Here is a 17,868-nt window from a genome sequence, read left to right on the forward strand (position 1 = left end):
CATGTTGCCTCTGATTTTGTTACATCCATGAATGTTATACATGAAAGTTTAAAGTGATGCATTTATTTATTAATGACAAATATATAAGTGCCTGTTTTGTGTCTCCCAGACTCATAAAAGTCCGACAGTTTTTAAGGAAACAAGAAAAAAGAGGCTCTCCTTAACTTTATCCACAGGGGGAAACAGCGCCTCCCCAAATCCGGCTTGTGGCCACAAATATATGACAGCCGTACTTTCAGAGTTACCATAGAGAATGAATGGTAAACGTTAAAAAGAGTTAAGCGCGCAGGAGCAGGTGACCGCGGGTACGATTCCCGGCCATAGCAAATCTCTAATACACAGGACAAATTAAGGGGAAATATGGAAACCTATGCTCCTACTGTAACTGATATCAGGTAACATCCCAGCAAGTATGACACGTTGCAGCTACCCGGACTGACTCTTAGATCCCTGGCTAAATAACAACGGCTTACATTTTTCGGCATTGTTTTAAAGTTAAAATAAATTTACTGCAGGAGTAATGCGTAGAGCAAAACCGTCCGTGACGGGCGTCGGTAGGCCTACGGTAAACGTTTACATTTACACCACACTGAACGTGCGAGAGCTCTTCATTATACTTAAATAAGGTAGAAAAAACGCCTCCACAGCCTGTCTGTGAGCTGCTGTGGACAGTGCGCTGATACACAGTGTAAACTCAGACCTCACACTTTTAAAAGCATGATACATGAAAGAAGTTGCGAGTGCGACTAAACGCAGTTTGTGATGCGCGAGTGCAGAGATGGCAGCGCTGCTAGACAGACAACAAAATAACATTCGTTGACCGCTCTACGCGCCTTTACACGAAAACGTTTGCGATGGCCGGGAATCGAACCCGGGTCAACTGCTTGGAAGGCAGCTATGCTTACCACTATACCACCATCGCACAAGAAGGTGAAGACTCAACAGCATACTGCGACGTGTACGTCAATAATTCGACGGCAAATAAGGAAGCAAAAGAGGAGGAGGAGGAGAAGAAGGGGAAGTACAGCCGTTCCCTCTTCCCCCAAGAACTCTTGATTCTGAACCCTCCCAGCCCCTTCCACACACACACACACACACACACAACCACACACAGTTTATAAAGGACAATCAGGAACACTTTTCCATTACATTGCACATTTTCAAAACATTTAGTTTTCTAGGCTAGGCCTACTGTTGTTTGGTTTTGCCTTCATTTATTACATTGTATTGTATATATTATGAATATTATTTCAGTTTAGTGTGTGTTTTTATGTTTGCACCATTGAGTAGCACTTTTAATTTGGTTGTATGTACTTAACAATGACAATGTCAACATGTTGATGATACCCATTCAGTGTCAGAGAAGTCACAAATCAAATGGAGTTCTACTATGTGTCCACTAGATGGTGATAACTGACCATCTAATAGGCTTAGCTCCGAACACACACACGTGTTTTCAGTTATTCTATCTGATTACACTTCTGCTCAGGTTGAAGGTGGGCCGGAGCTTTGATGGGAGCTTATTAGGTCACAAATCTTTTCTACCAATAAGGATGACAAAGCTGTCATTTGTCCTGCCCTAACAGGTGCAACACAGCTCACTATATAGTACACTATAAAATATGAATTATTTTGACTAATAGTTAAGCTCAGAGGATGATGAGTGGATAATCAGAGACTGGTTTATGTCAAATTTTAGTCAGGATACTGTTTTAAAACCATTTTTGAAATGCTATAAAATTGAATAAAACACCCAAGACTGAATGAAAGTAATCACTAATTTTACCTGAAGAACTTATGGAACCATCCATGTTATTTTTGGGCAATTAGATGGCTCAACACAAACAAATATAAATCTTATTTTATTTATTATGAAGGAGGAACATTACAATATGTTTAAGCATTTTATTAAAACAATTTTCTATTACAAGATCAATTTGAGTCCTGGGGGCTTTTTCACAAAAGATTTATAAATCCAGGATAACAAATAAAGCAAGGCTTGACCTAGACTAATCTGTGCTGAGGAGGAGAGACAAAGTCGAGACAGGCTGAGGAGGAGAGACTAGGTCGAGTCGGGCTGCTTTGCTCTGTTTTTTTTCTTCTTATGAACTCCCGATTCCAACCAGCAGAGCCACCAGAAAGGCAAAGTTTCCCAGGAAGAACAGAGCCACCAGCAGGCCCTCATTTGTCATCTGGCAACACAACGCACTTTACGTTAGAAATCAGTAGCATGTTATTGTTTCCTTTTTGACTTTTAGCATTTTTAACTTACCGCTGTTAAATCCAAAGTATCTGTAATCCAAAGAAAAGGGACAAGTTAAAGCTACTGCAGGATACTTAAACAATTACAAGAAAAAAGAATCCACAGGTAATATTTTGTTTGTGTGGTCAAAACAGGACCCTTAACACATAGGCCCTGGGTTCGAATCTGACCTGTGGCGATTTCCTGCATGTCTTCCCTCTTTCCCTTTCTCCTCTTAATGATTAAAGGCGGAAATGCCCAAAAGAAAAAATCTTTTTATTATTTGCTACTAGAAGCTTAGTGACGTAGTAACTTCTTGCAGGCTAGTCTGTCTCACGTGACGAAAACGAGACAAGACGCAACGTAAATGCTGGTCTGTGACGATGACTATAATGAAATGTATAATGCAATATTGTTGACGAATAAAAACAAGACTAAATGTGGTTTACATATAAAAACTATGCTAAAATGTCTCTTCATTTTCGTTGACCAAAACGAGACGAGACAAAATGTTATAACGTTATTTCATCTCATTAAGTCTTGTTATTATTATTATTATTATTATTATTATTTTGCAGTATTTCTGTTCCCTGCGTCTCACTTCAGGGGCGACGTTACTTCCTCAAGCCCTGTCGCGGCGTTATTTAATTTAGAAGATGCAGCGGTGAGTTAGAGAGCGTGACGAGCGTAAACGACAACAAACTAAATGAAGTATGACACAGAGAAAGCTGGGACCGTGGCTGGCCAGCCGGAGTTCGTCTTTGGGAGAAAAAGAATAAACGGCATTTGGAACAACTTTCATTACATAGAAGTGGAAAAGAAAACGAAATGTGTTGTGGAAAAAGATGGAGAGAAATGCGGCCACAAAATCACAGGAAAAAACACCACGAACCTAAGAGACATCTCAAGCCATTCCATAATGAAACTGAGGTAAGTCAAGACATTAACGTAGTGTTACTTTCTATTTTAGAAAGCTCATTTGAGCTCATGAGGCTGTGGTTGTTAGTCTCTTTCCGACCGAGTAGTTACAGGCACGTAGTTCTAGGAACAGTCCACTTCTAAACAGTTCCGCTAACTTCTCTCCCCTAAAACCGTTTTTTTCCATTTGCATTCACACTGGCCAAGTGGCCATAGGAACTGACCTTTTGTTATTATAATCACAGCCATCTAACCACCACTATGCGGAAAAGGGAAAAGAGAAACGACCCTGCCCTGAAGTAGGAGCTGAAAGAGTTACAGGAACTGTGGCCAGAGGAACTTAATAATCCCCAAATTGGTCCTAGAACGTTATGTTCTAGGAACTGCAAAAACCCCTCCGGTCGGAAACCGGCTAATGTGTCTCATTTTAACGTTAGCTTTAGACGTTAGCCACTGGAGCTGAAAACGACTGAGACAAACATGTGTGCAGAACTCAGCTGTAGCCCACAATTTGTTTGTGTGAGAGCGTGTGTGGGTTCTTTGTTCCTACCTGACTGACTCAACATTTGGTTTAGTCTATACTACTAGGTACTTATACTATATTGACTGGAATAAATAGAACTGCATTACTAAAAAGAGACTAAATGCTCAGACTTTTTGTCGACTGAAACTTGAGTATGAACGTTGAAAATGACAGCTTGACACAAAGACTAGACTAAAACTAAAATTAAAACAGGGCGCCAAAAACAACACTACTTTGAGCTACTGTACTTGGTGTGCGTCTTGCTAACTTGATAGAAATCAATGAACAAAGCCAATTTCATCATCAATGAAGGTATACATAGAATGTGCACTATAGAATGTGCTAAATGAGGATTTACGTCATCTATCTGAACAAATTAAATCTTTAATCTAAAATAATCTCTAATTTAATCTGCATTTGTGTATTGTGGATCAACGCGGTCTCACGCCAGGTCGTGTAATAGTCACGTTATTTTAATTCATAAATTCGTGTACAGGTTACGATTTTGAAGTTTTTTTTGTGTATATGCAACGACTTTTGAACGTGTACAGGTCACGCTTTTCGAACCTGCTCTGGGGGACGCGACAACGGGGAAATGAGGGGCCACACGCCGGCCAAAACAACGGGACGGGCCGCCACTCACGATCCACCCGCGCAGGGGCACACAACAACGGGGAAATGAAACGCCACAATAACGAGACGGTTGGGGTTAGGAAAAAAAAACGGGACACGCCGACAAAGGAACTGCAACACGCGGGACAAAGGTACTGCCACACGCGGGGCGCGGTCCCCGGTCTCCGGGGTGAAAGTCTTGTGTTGTCTGACCCATCCACCACCCGGACCAACCTTATCAACTACTCGCTACGTTCTGGGATCACGAAATAGGCTTCCCATTAAAATGCATTGCTTTCAATTTCGTAATCGCCACACGAAAAAAAATGGCATTTACGTAACCTGTCCACGATTTAATAGATTATAATAACGTGACTATATAATGACCTGGGCTGTGTGGATTGAGGAAAAGAGGCTGCAAAACATTTTGACAGACCTGACTACCAGCTCATCACCAAGGCAGTTATTAGCTGTGGTATTAGCAAGTATTCAGATGCTTTCCAGAAGTAAAAGTTCTAATACCACACTGTGGTAGTAAAAGTAAAAGTAAAAGTCCTGCATTGAAAATGTTACTTAAGTAAAAGTATGTAAGTATCTTCAGGAAAATGTGGCAAAGGATCGCCCCGCTACTCGCCTCGTCACAGCCGCTCTCGATCCCGTTCTTAAACCTTTCTACCACCGATGTGTTGCCCTTTTGATGTATACCCTCCTGTTTTTACCTCTTATGAGTTTCTCCTAATGTCAGCAATTGATTTTTTATTATTTATATAAGAAGTATTAAAAGTAAAGAACTCTCCTCCCATTGTAGTGTGTATAAAGGACTCAACCAGTTGTGTGTTTAATGGTCTAATCATCTCAGCTGGACTTGTAGGCCATTATAAACTACATGAGTTTTGTGTGCAGAAGTCTTAATGTGTAAAGTAACTAGTAACTAAAGCTGTAACAGATGAATGTAGTGGAGTAACTAAAGTAACTAGTAACTAAAGCTGTAACAGATGAATGTAGTGGAGTAACTAAAGTAACTAGTAACTAAAGCTGTAACAGATGAATGTAGTGGAGTAACTAAAGTAACTAGTAACTAAAGCTGTAACAGATGAATGTAGTGGAGTAAAAAGTACAATATTTCTCTCTGAGATGTAGCGGAGTAGAAGTAGAAAGTGGCATGCAATGCCAGTACAACATACAGCATTTGCGTGAGAAAAAACAACAAAAAAACAAAAACAGGAATAACATTAGCTTTGTTCCTACCTTCACACATGTTCCTCTTATGAAACAATATACAGCTTCAACCATTTTAAATGAGACTCACAAAGGTTATAATATGTTTCAGATCAACTTTTATCTCAGCTGCATATAACCCCTTATCAAGAGCCATAATGATAATATTACTAAACAACAAGATACAAAAGTTGATTTACCTGTCCTGTTAACCATGCATCTTGATTGGACATCCAACAGAATGAAGAACAGAGCCTCCCAGCCGACCATACCACCCATCACTTTCACCAGCCATTGGTCTGTGGTGCTGTCAAGGTACTGCAGGCCTGTGAATATGGCTGCCACTGTGTGAGGTCACAAAAACAACAACATTCTTTTCAAGACGGTAGCAGAAGTAGAATATCCATTTTTTATTTAATAGTGTACTAAAGCAGGCTGCTTTTAGGGCAGTTCATAATGTTAGACGAGGACTTACCGGCTAACACTTTTATAACCAGGGCATTTAAAGCATGGGACCAGTTGAACAAAAACCTCCTGTCAAAGAAAGAATAAAAAAAAACATCAAATGATCAGTTGCTGAAACCAGACTGTCCTCGGTAGAAGAACAGCATCACTGGTTGTTTGTTGCATTGTTGTGTTTAGAAGCAGGGCTTGACAGTAACTTTCACCAGCCACTGTGGTTTTCCAAACTCACTAGTGTTGAAGTTAAAAAGTTAAAACCCGGCTTATGTTTTGAAAACAATGTTTAATGGGGCCTGCAGCTAAATTTAATCAAGTAACTACACTAATCAGCATTTGACTGCCTCATCCAAAACCTAGCTTCTAAAGAATTGATCAGGTCATGTCTGACATTTAGCATATGAAGAAGACTCATTGTCCCCACAGGAAAGGTAACTATTGTTTCTGGTTTTGGGGAGCCACTCCCTGCAGGGCCAGACGTGATTAGAAAAAAGGAAATGCAAACTCTGTAAACTTGACCTTTGTCTGTGACCTGGGGTAAACCTAAAATCAGAGGTGTGTCTTTAATCAGAGACCCACAATTCCACAGGAATATAATTCGGAAACTGAGGTGATTTCGGCACTTCAATCTGTGACCCCGACAGGGGAAGCACGTTGAAGTCCGCTGTTTACAGAGTATTGTACCCAATGCTTAACTTTCAATTCGACCCCAGCCTCTCCTTCCTCCTCCAGAAATCAGAACGAACACGTCTTTTAGAGAATTCTTATCACTAGCCACTCAGCTTTTTCACTCGCCACAGTTTTGTGGGAAATTACATTTCATTTTATTAAAGTCGACTGTGGTGTGATACAATTTACTTGAAGAACTAGATTTACAACCCTTTAAAGCAAAACTATGCAGTTTTGGCCATTTCTTCGCTGTTTTCTCTTTTTGCTGAGCCTCCCCCCCCACAGGTTTCTCTATAGAGCTCCCCTACAGGTTTCTCTATAGAGCCCCCCCCAGGTTTTCTCTATAGAGCTCCCCCACAGGTTTCTATATAGAGACCCCCTACAGGTTTCTCTATAGAGCCCCCCCCCCACAGGTTGAGCCCCCCTACAGGTTTCTCTATAGAGCTCCCTTACAGGTTTCTCTATAGAACGCCCCCTACAGGTTTCTCTATAGAGCTCCCCCTACAGGTTTCTCTATAGAGCCCCCCCCTACAAGTTTCTGTATAGAGCTCCCCTACAGGTTTCTATATAGAGACCCCCCTACAGGTTTCTCTATAGAGCCCCCCCTACAGGTTGAGCCCCCCCTACAGGTTTCTCTATAGAGCTCCCCTTACAGGTTTCTCTATAGAACGCCCCCTACAGGTTTCTCTATAGAGCTCCCCCTACAGGTTTCTCTATAGAGCCCCCCCTACAGGTTTCTCTATAGAGCCCCCCCTACAGGTTTCTCTATAGAGCTCCCCATACAGGTTTCTCTATAGAGCCCCCCCTACAGGTTGAGCCCCCCCTACAGGTTTCTCTATAGAGCTCCCCTACAGGTTTCTCTATAGAGCCCCCCCCTACAAGTTTCTCTATAGAGCTCCCCTACAGGTTTCTCTATAGAGCCCCCCCTACAGGTTGAGCCCACCCTACAGGTTTCTCTATAGAGCGCCCCCTACAGGTTTCTCTATAGAGCTCCCCCCTACAGGTTTCTCTATAGAGCCCCCCCCTACAGGTTTCTCTATAGAGCGCCCCCTACAGGTTTCTCTATAGAGCTCCCCCCTACAGGTTTCTCTATAGAGCCCCCCCCTACAAGTTTCTGTATAGAGCTCCCCTACAGGTTTCTCTATAGAGCCCCCCCCTACAAGTTTCTCTATAGAGCCCCCCCTACAGGTTGAGCCCACCCTACAGGTTTCTCTATAGAGCTCCCCCTACAGGTTTCTCTATAGAGCCCCCCCCCTACAGGTTTCTCTATAGAGCTCCCCTACAGGTTTCTCTATAGAGCCCCCCCCCCTACAGGTTTTCTCTATAGAGCTCCCCTACAGGTTTCTCTATAGAGCCCCCCCTACAGGTTTCTCTATAGAGCTCCCCATACAGGTTTCTCTATAGAGCCCCCCCTACAGGTTGAGCCCCCCCTACAGGTTTCTCTATAGAGCTCCCCTTACAGGTTTCTCTATAGAGCCCCCCAGGTTGAGCCCCCCCCACAGGTTTCTCTATAGAGCTCCCCTTACAGGTTTCTCTATAGAGCCCCCCCCCTACAAGTTTCTGTATAAAGCTCCCCTACAGGTTTCTCTATAGAGCCCCCCCTACAGGTTTCTCTATAGAGCTCCCCTACAGGTTTCTCTATAGAGCCCCCCTACAGGTTTCTCTATAGAGCTCCCCATACAGGTTTCTCTATAGAGCCCCCCCACAGGTTGAGCCCCCCCTACAGGTTTCTCTATAGAGCTCCCCTTACAGGTTTCTCTATAGAGCCCCCCCTACAGGTTGAGCCCCCCTACAGGTTTCTCTATAGAGCTCCCCTTACAGGTTTCTCTATAGAGCCCCCCCTACAGGTTTCTCTATAGAGCCCCCCCCTACAAGTTTCTGTATATCCTCCTGAGACCCAGCCCATTGACTTATGTCCACTGTAGTGGACATTTGAGTTTCATTCCTCTCCTTGGAATCGTTTGTGCAAGTCTCTTAATTCCTGCTGTACTGTACAGAGGACATCCTGGGCTTTTCAGTGATGTGTTATTTGATTGGCTCCTCTTGACCACCTCTTTCTTTCAATCCAAAATGGACAGCATAGGAACAAGCACATTTTATGGAAAGATAAGAGATGAGTCAAATATTATTTGTCTATGGTTTTGTTACTATGATAATCATATATTTTCTTGTTCATTAAGGTGTTAGGAATCATATATTAAGTTCTGATAGAAACTACATTATGTATCTTTTGAAAAATTGGCATTTTATGAATGTCAATTATAGTGGACATCAGGACTATCTTCATGTAAATAATGACTCCACATCTACCAAATTTGTCTTTTTTCGTACTCAAATGATCCTGTTGTCCACTACAGTGGACATTCTTTAAATAAATAAAAATAAAAAAATTTAAATTGTAAGATGTTTTTTTAACCTTAAACAGGTATGGAATCACAAAAAAATCTGATTAGGAAAAACAAAATTTTCCTCGGTTCTCAGGAGGATAGAGCTCCCCTACAGGTTTCTCTATAGAGCCCCCCCTACAGGTTTCTCTATAGAGCTCCCCCTACAGGTTTCTCTATAGAGCTCCCCTTACAGGTTTCTCTATAGAGCTCCCCCTACAGGTTTCTCTATAGAGCTCCCCTTACAGGTTTCTCTATAGAGTCCCCCCCACAGGTTTCTCTATAGAGCTCCCCCTACAGGTTTCTCTATAGGTTTCCCCCTCCCTTACAGGTTTCTCTATAGAGCTCCCCTTACAGGTTTCTCTATAGAGCTCCCCTACAGGTTTCTCTATAGAGCTCCCCTACAGGTTTCTCTATAGAGCTCCCCCCTACAGGTTTCTCTATAGAGCTCCCCCTACAGGTTTCTCTATAGAGCTCCCCTACAGGTTTCTCTATAGAGCTCCCCTTACAGGTTTCTCTATAGAGCTCCCCTTACAGGTTTCTCTATAGAGTCCCCCCCTACAGGTTTCTCTATAGAGCCCCCCCTACAGGTTTCTCTATAGAGCCCCCCCCTACAGGTTTCTCTATAGAGCTCCCCCTACAGCTTCAGAATAGATATTTGGCCGCTCCTATGTTTACTTGTGTCTGCCTCCTCGCTCGGACAGTCGCCGTTTCCCCTTTCTCTGTTCCTCTGACAATGCTCTCCTAGCTTTCTGCTTCTCAGCCATGACGATAGTGTGAAAAACTCCATCACTACCTTGTTGGCCGGCTTCTGAATGGGCGTCGGCTGAAAGTTGCAAGGGTGGCGAAAAGACCACTATTCAACTCGAAAAAAGTCATATAACCACTCCAATGACTCCGATGCTGTTCAGTTTAAGGTAAATTAAGCTAAAAAAATGGAATAGTTCCCCTTTAAATCAGGGCTTCACCGAATCCAGGATTCAGCTTCGGCTGAATATTGGGCTTTTTGACAGTGTTTGGTTTCTGCATTTAGAGATGCAGAAAGAGACGAGACGTAATACGTCTCTATAACAGCAGGCGGCTCTAATCTGTATTGTTGCCCAAAAAAGCTGATTGGACGAACACGTCATGGCGGCCGTTCAGAATACGATCTCATATTGTACTAAAATAGTTCACCGAAACGTGTTTCTGAAAACATTTTAAGAGAGAAATAGGCCGTGAAGTTGCTGAATCTGTCTTCATTTCAGATCAACAAAGGTCAGTTTAAAAGACTTTTGTCAGATTTTGAGAGACTCTAGTCATTCCGCTCGCCATTTCCAGGTGAGTCCCGACTGCCCTGCCTCCGACTGAACATGTCAGGTCGGCCAAAATGAACGCTGACAGATGGACGATGGCACAGGACACACCGAACAGACTCGAGTCACCGACCTCGCCTGATTATCGGGTTAGTGTGTCATCGCCTTAACAAACCCTGAATTGTGGGCTACAGCTGAGTTCTACACACACACACACACACACACACACACACACACACACACACACACACACACACACACACACACACACACACACACACACACACACACACACACACACACACACACACACAGTTGGGTACCTACCGTGGATGTTGTGGTGCACAGCGCAGCAGAGCCATAATGGGCTGGAGGAACGAAAGGATCATGACCAGGCAGCCTAACACGGGATGGACTCCCTGAAAGTAAGTAGAATAGTTATTTATACAGCTCGTATCACAGTCAGTCCCAAAGTGCTTTACATGTCAAATAAATGAATACATTAAAACCCATCGATACCCAATAAAAATCACAATACATCACAAGGGCAAGGAACATAACATTACATAGTAATACAATCAGCAGTGGGGCTAATCAAACGCCTGACGAAGATGCGTCCTTAGCTGCTATAAAAATATAAAAATAAACAGAGGCTGCCTTCCACTGTTTTGAAGGCTCTGTCACCTTTAGTTCTCAGCTTTGTACGGGGAACAGCCAGGGAGCCCTGATTTGAGGACCTCAAAGATCTGATGACAACATCAGGGCGCAGCAGATCCCTAATGTAAGTCGGTGTCTGGCCATGAATGGCTCCGTATGTAACAACAAGAATCTGGAACTGCATCCTGAATTTAACAGGGAGCCAGTGCACAGAGGCCAGGATGGGGGTAATGTGACATGACCTCCTAGACTTTGTCAACAGCCTAGAAGCAGAATTCTGCGATCAATTGTAAGCGATCTACATATGATTTGCTGAGTGCAAAGTAAAAAAGAAAATAACAAAAATCCAAACACGGGGAAACAAAGGTATATATAATCATTTCTAATTCAGCTTAGTTTCGCAATGTTTCTGAGGTGGCAAAAAAAACAAGCGCAGATCAAGGATATAGCCTGATCAAAAGTAACATTGAGCGTGATTTATACTTCTGCGTAAAATCTACGCCATGGCTACGTACGTAGGTTTCTACACCATAGCCTGATGTGTGGCTCTCAAAAAATGTAACTACACGTCGCGGCGGCGTACAACGCCCAGTCATGGCTTGGTAGTGTTAAATTCCCCCCCCCACACAACTCATTTCCTGGTTCTCCTTCTCCATAAACAACATGAAATCAAGGAGAGGGTTAACTTTTCCTGCTCCAGATTTCCCACCGTAGTCAGAAACAACAGGAGACACTTAGTTTCTCTCACTACTCGCCCACAGCAGTGCTGGTGTACTGACCCCAGACCATTGTTGTTCATATGAGAAGATGAGGATGAAGGCGATGATTGTGGCTGCCACCGTCAGAATCATCACGCCAACATGGACCTTGGGAAACACAAAAAGTGCAACGTGATACAGAGCTCAGGAAACGTGCAGAATCAATGCACCTGAGAGAGGACAGGCTTGGACTAGGGATCGACAGATAGATACTGTTTTTTCATGGCCGATACCGATTATTAGTAGTTAATGAAAAAGTTAACCGATATTTGGAACCAATATGCGTTTACAGTGAAAATGTAAATCTTTGAGTCAAAATTAGGATTTTGGAATGTTACAAACTCCAACACAAAACTGTGTTTAAGTGCTTTAAGCAATTATTTAATAAATGAGAAACTTTCACCATAATCCCCAGTAACAGACAGTCAGATAGTGTTGTGGGGGGGGTGGGGACATGAAGTCAGACTCAGTGGGGAGTGAAACTGAAGAAGAGGGTCAGACACAGAACTGTAGCTGAGTCGATAATCAGTCAATCCCTGGCTTGGACCAAACTCTCTGAAGAGTGTTATGGCAGTAACCCATTTAACAGGAACAGTCTAATATTGTCAGAACTAACAAGTCAGTGAGACAAAACACACGCTGGACCTTTCTGATATATTCTCATATGTATAAAATTAGTGTTTTTCCTTTAAATGTGACTATATGTTGAATTTATTTATTTCCTTTTTTGGTAGCGTGCAGCAGGAATGGATGCACGAACCCTACTGTGATAATTTGGACACATCTACAATGTATCTGAAATGTTTCTCTAATTGATATCCTCAGTAATAACTAAAGACATAAGCTCAGTTTGGGGTAAATTAAAATGGGAAATGATGCCAACCTTAAGGTTGTAGAAGAAAATGTAATTACTAAACAGTTTTAGTCAGCTTATGCTAATATTCTCTTTCTTGTTCACTGATCAAGTTCCTGCTGACTTTGTAATCTCATATCTTTGTGTGCTTTTTTCAAATGTTTTTGTTCATGCATCTTGCTGAAAAAGACAACCTGATGAAAAGTGAGATATTTAAAAAAGATATTTTGTGGTGCATTGTTGTATCTATGAAGTCTTACCACAAACCAGACATCTTTGCCTATCACTTTCTTTCCTTTGGCCGTTTTTTTCAGATATCGAGCTACCATCATTCCCAGTGATCCGAGGGTCATCCAGGCTATCAGCATCAGTGCTCCTGAAACACAATTTAATGTTGGAAATGTAAGTGAATACAGGACAGGAGATATTAGTTGTTGTTGAGTTGTTTTTCCTTGATTTTCAATTGATGAGGATAGTTTTCTTAGCAATAACTACAGCTATTTATTGTTGTTTTGGTCAAGTTGATTGTTGCTATGTCTCCTAGTCAAACGGTAACAGACATTCTGGCGAATGGTTGTAGCTGAAGGTTCAATACCATGGTAAATAGAGGGGGGGTGGGAGGGGTGCCTTGTCCCCCGCCTGTGCAGTGTGAAGCTTTGTGAGGCTTGTCCATTGGTGATAACAGTGGCTGAAGGTGAGGTTTACAGAATCTTGACCCAGGTAATACATGATTCCTCAAAGCCAAAACACCGTAATCTGTGGCTTTTTCTATTCCGTGAACAAGCGTCTTACTGATGATTGATTGGGTCTTTGTTAGGTTAGGTTAATAATCTTAAAACTCACCACTGCTCCTTGTATGCTCGGGTTGGCTGGTCTGCATTGTCCCCTCACAGACTTAATCATTGTCATATTGTTTATTCATAAAGCTGTTCTCGGTCTGCTTCCGTCTTACCAACAGTGCTGTATCCATGAGAAAAAACAGGAAGTCATTGTCTTAGTTCCCAGGGCTTATTCCTGTTATCCGTCGCTAAAGTCTGCACTGAACTGTTTAAAAGGGTGTTTAAATATGCTGCTTCCTCTACGTGGAACGATTTGCAAAATTGCCTGAACCTTCGTGAGTTGGTCTCACTAGATGTTTTTAAAGAAATATTAATCAACATGGCGGAGGTGCCAAACTTCACATCTGGCTGTAAATGTTTTGGACGGATTGATCTGTTTGATCCCTGAATGAGTTGACTTCTGGCAAACATTGTTGAATATCTTGACATTTTATGACCCTGTAATGTATTATGTGTTTTCATTGTGAACTGTTCTATGTTTTATGTCTGAAACTCTGTTAATTGTGCTGCTGCCTGTCTTGGCCAGGACACTCTTGTAAAGCTATTCTTAATCTCAATGGGCCCTATTTTAATGATCTAAGCACACAGCGTGAAGTGCCTGAATTAATATTAGGTGTGTTTTGGGAGTAAGATGCAATAAACCAATCAGATTGTCATCTCCCATTCCCTTGAAAAGCCAGGCGCGTTTATATCATGGCGCATTGCTATTATGATGGAGGATTTGCTGAGCAGGAAGGACAGATTTTCAGATGAAGAAACTGATCTGCTCGTGTGTGATGAAAACACGCAAGCAAATCATATTAAAATACATTTCATATTGTAATATTTTTATTTTTAATCTTCTGCTCACGTTTGTGTGCTGCTGCGCATCCCTGTGTGTGTGTAACAAGCATGGTGTGCACGCGCTGTGCACGAGCCTAGGCACATTTTTTTTGTGTTTGTCTTGTTAAAGAGATAGAATGGACCAGAAGTGTTTATGGATCTCTGAAGGGAAGCCATCGGGTCCTGGTGCTATTCTTATTAAGATTACCGTAAGGGAAGTACAAAGTTTGTCCTAGGTTATTGTTTAATTAAGTTTTGGTTTCTTCTTTGCTAAGCTGTGTGCTCTTAAAACTGCTTTCCCTGTTTCCACAGAATAGTTGGTGATGACTTTGGGGAATCATTTATTTTAGGAAGGACGCCCACTCTTTTTTTTAATTTGTCAAACTCCAGATCTTTGAGAGATGTGTTAAAGTGCCGTCTGGATGCAAGTGCTAAAGGCAAGGCCAGGGGGCGTCAAAATCACAAAGACCTTCACAGCAAATGTTATCACAATCCAGTAGCTGTCAAGGTGTTGGACTAACCTAGTGACAATCATCACCATGCTTACATACTGCTGCTAGCAGGACAAGAACAAAAAGAGTGTCTGGTTTCAGTTGGTGCTACTGTGGACATCTCACCATGGGCTTTGACGATACTAGGTACACCTTCATCTTGGACAACTCCAGGGTCGGAAATGTTTATCGTTTTGGTGCTGATGAAGGTTTCTGTATGGATCTGGATTTTTCCTGCAAAAGATGCATAAAACAGACAGCTGAATGTTTACTATTCAGCATTTTAGACACATGTATGGTACTCATAATGTTCCAAAATGATGTATAATTGCATACTTATTCATTGAAAAATGTAACCCTGAGTGACATGCAGCAAAGGACCACGGGTCGGACTCAATCCCAGGCCACTAGGCTAAGGACTGAGCCTACATGGGGCGCACGCTCAACCAGGTGAGCTACCTGGGCACCCAGATGATACTCTTTAAAGAAGAGTATGAAGGAAAAAGGATGCTCAGTTTATTTGGCTTTACATATTTTGTTTATAGGCTCTACAAGAGCAGACCGATGGCCAAGTCACCTCTGTGATGTACTATGAATCTCCATGACAAGACTTGAGCTGACAGCAGTTCTTCTGTTTCTTCAGTTCAAGGCAGGGGCGGATCTACAGGGGGGCAAGGGGGGGCAGCTGACCCCCCACTGTAGGGCCTTGCCCCCCCAGCTGCCCCCCTAACTTTGGTGTTCAAAAAAACGTTGCTTGTAAAAACAAACTTCTTAAAACATTGAAACAAACAATTAATTTATATTAATTCATAATAAATAATAATTGTAGATGTAATCTTAGCCCCCTACCCTTCAAATACTCAGCTACGTCCCTGCATCAAACGTGCAGAGCTAAGCGGCGTTCGCCCAGTCTGGCTCGCACACAGCGAGTCTGCTGCGGTGTGGTGGCCCTGCATCCCGGCAAAGACTGGAGCGACCGAGCTATTTCGGTGGCGTTACGTTACAACACACTACACAGCGCTTGCTGAGACCAATCATTTGTATATGATTAGTTAAGGAGTACTATAAAATCCACTTCCTCTCACATATCACGACAATAAGGCTGCAAAAATTAAACCAGGCAACATACTTTACTGTCAAACTGGGAAAACATTTGTTGCACCAAGCATTTGGTGCAACAGTGGCGAGGAAAAACTTCCTTTTGGGCAGAAACATCAGACAGACCCAGGGTCTTGGTGGCCACTGCCGGTTAGATACAGATGGATACAGATATAGAGAATTATGATTCATAATAATGTTAATTATAGTAACAAAAAAGATAATGGAACTATGACTAGAAATAATAGTCGTAGCAGTTTAGGGCATAGCAGGGCGTCGCGGGGCGTAGTAGGGTATAGCAGTTTACGTATGGGGGTTCCCATGTACCGTCTTCCCCTGCCACCCTACCAAGATCTCTCGCTACCCCTTTGCCCCCCCATGTAAAATTTTCTAGATCCGCCACTGGTTCAAGGCCCAGCATCACTATTAGGAGTGATATTTACTACTGAGTGAATTGAATAGTGAGAAAAACTATCGCACTACCGATTCAGTAGTACATCTCAGAGTGCTTAAAACTCTCTTATTAGATTTAAGATAAATCTCTTACATTAAAAGACTCATGGACTTGCTCTATATGTTTTTCTTAATGGGGCATGAAAAGTTTGAAGATCCTTGTTCTAGTTGTAACATCATTTTCATCCTTGACACAGATAAATAGCTTCCTCCTCCACCATTACACAACGTCTTTATTACCATTGCTGCTGGGTCCATGGACAAACAGGAGATAGTAGGCATTGCTGAAGCCAGCGGTCCTCGTAAGAGAAATAATGTTCATGGAGGTGAAGGAACAGCTGATCACCCCGTTCTGCACTGACGCTGTTATATTAGAAACATTCCCCTGGTGGACAGTTGGAAATCATTTCAACGTCAAGTGGAATCCACACAGTTACATATGCAGTTCATTCATTGTAAGAGCAAAGACATAGCATTAAATATTTCACAGTCTGGCCTTTCACCTTGTCCAGATATAAATGAGTGTTATCAGAATGACTTAAATACCAGAGGAAGAATAGTTGGATATGTTCGTCCTGTTGAAATGGCATGCTGCACCCCCACAATTCCGTTACCGTCGATGCCACAAATATAAATGTCATCGTTTCCCTGTGGAGAGATAGAGTTAAGAATAAAACACCCACGCTTTCACCAGAAGTGACAAGTAACTGGTTTATTCTATTAAAACAGAAAATCAGTGGCTGCCATGTTTGGTTGGAATAACAATACAGCTGGATATTCTATAAAGCCCAATTAGTGGCTCTTAAGAACAAGTAAACAGAACATAATCATGATTGTTTGTCAGGCAGGGCTAGGAATGACAAATGTCATCTTTGGAGTGCTGATGGTTCTTCAATCTGCTCAGTAAATGTCATTGCATTTGATTTTGAGATTGCTTGGGTCCAAATTAGAAATTTTGTTGCCTGAAGTTGGTACTACAAAAAAAGTCAAACTAATCACATAGAACGACTAATTGATAGGACAATCCACAGAAACTTAAAGTTTGGCATGAGCTTTTGAGATATGGTATGGTATGGTTGGAAAGACTGAAACACTGATCAACTGACAAACCATCCAACATCACCATCCATTGTCCCTTCTGTTTGCAAGGTAAAAACATGCTGACTCTTGATTTTCAATGAGCCATTTTAGAAAAATATGGGTCTTGGCATTACAACATAGGCCATTTACAGTATGACAGAGCTCACTGACCATGTTAGGATCATGATATACCTGCTTTTAACCATGTGTTTGCATAAGCATGATGGCTTCCCTTGTTTATCATGTGTTACTTCAGAGCGTTGGTTGTGTGTCCTCAGAATGTGCTGCTATGTATTGACAAAATGAAATTAGGAACATGAACTATGGGGGCGGTATTTACCAGGATGTGTGGAAAGGTCTCTGATCATTGCTGAAAATGTATAACTGCATAATACTGAGTTGCAATGAATAATTGTGCAAAGTCTCAGAATCTCAAGGAACATATTCAGATGTTGGTGATCTTCCTACTCTGCCCTCTGATGGATATACTTTTTAAT

General features: G+C 42.1%; 1 protein-coding gene and 1 non-coding gene across 2 annotated transcripts in view; both read right to left on the reverse strand.

Moving 5' to 3' along the window:
* Positions 1-850: 850 nt before the first annotated feature.
* On the reverse strand, positions 851-922 carry trnag-ucc (transfer RNA glycine (anticodon UCC)). The gene has a single exon. It is a non-coding gene; the product is annotated as a tRNA-Gly (tRNA).
* A 929-nt stretch (positions 923-1,851) lies between these two features.
* Positions 1,852-17,868, reverse strand: part of LOC114549578 (putative ferric-chelate reductase 1) — a 29,484-nt gene continuing 13,467 nt past the window's right edge. Inside the window, exons 7-16 of the mRNA XM_028569957.1 lie at positions 16,838-16,939; positions 16,532-16,676; positions 14,867-14,974; positions 12,849-12,964; positions 11,757-11,843; positions 10,648-10,739; positions 5,989-6,047; positions 5,714-5,857; positions 2,273-2,292; positions 1,852-2,192 (exon numbers count right to left, since the gene is read on the reverse strand). Coding sequence (XP_028425758.1) covers positions 2,103-2,192; positions 2,273-2,292; positions 5,714-5,857; positions 5,989-6,047; positions 10,648-10,739; positions 11,757-11,843; positions 12,849-12,964; positions 14,867-14,974; positions 16,532-16,676; positions 16,838-16,939 — 963 coding nt within the window. The 3' untranslated portion in view covers positions 1,852-2,102. The remainder of the gene's footprint in view (positions 2,193-2,272; positions 2,293-5,713; positions 5,858-5,988; positions 6,048-10,647; positions 10,740-11,756; positions 11,844-12,848; positions 12,965-14,866; positions 14,975-16,531; positions 16,677-16,837; positions 16,940-17,868) is intronic.

The sequence above is a fragment of the Perca flavescens genome, chromosome 22 (assembly GCF_004354835.1).
Source record: "Perca flavescens isolate YP-PL-M2 chromosome 22, PFLA_1.0, whole genome shotgun sequence".
NCBI lineage: Eukaryota > Metazoa > Chordata > Actinopteri > Perciformes > Percidae > Perca > Perca flavescens.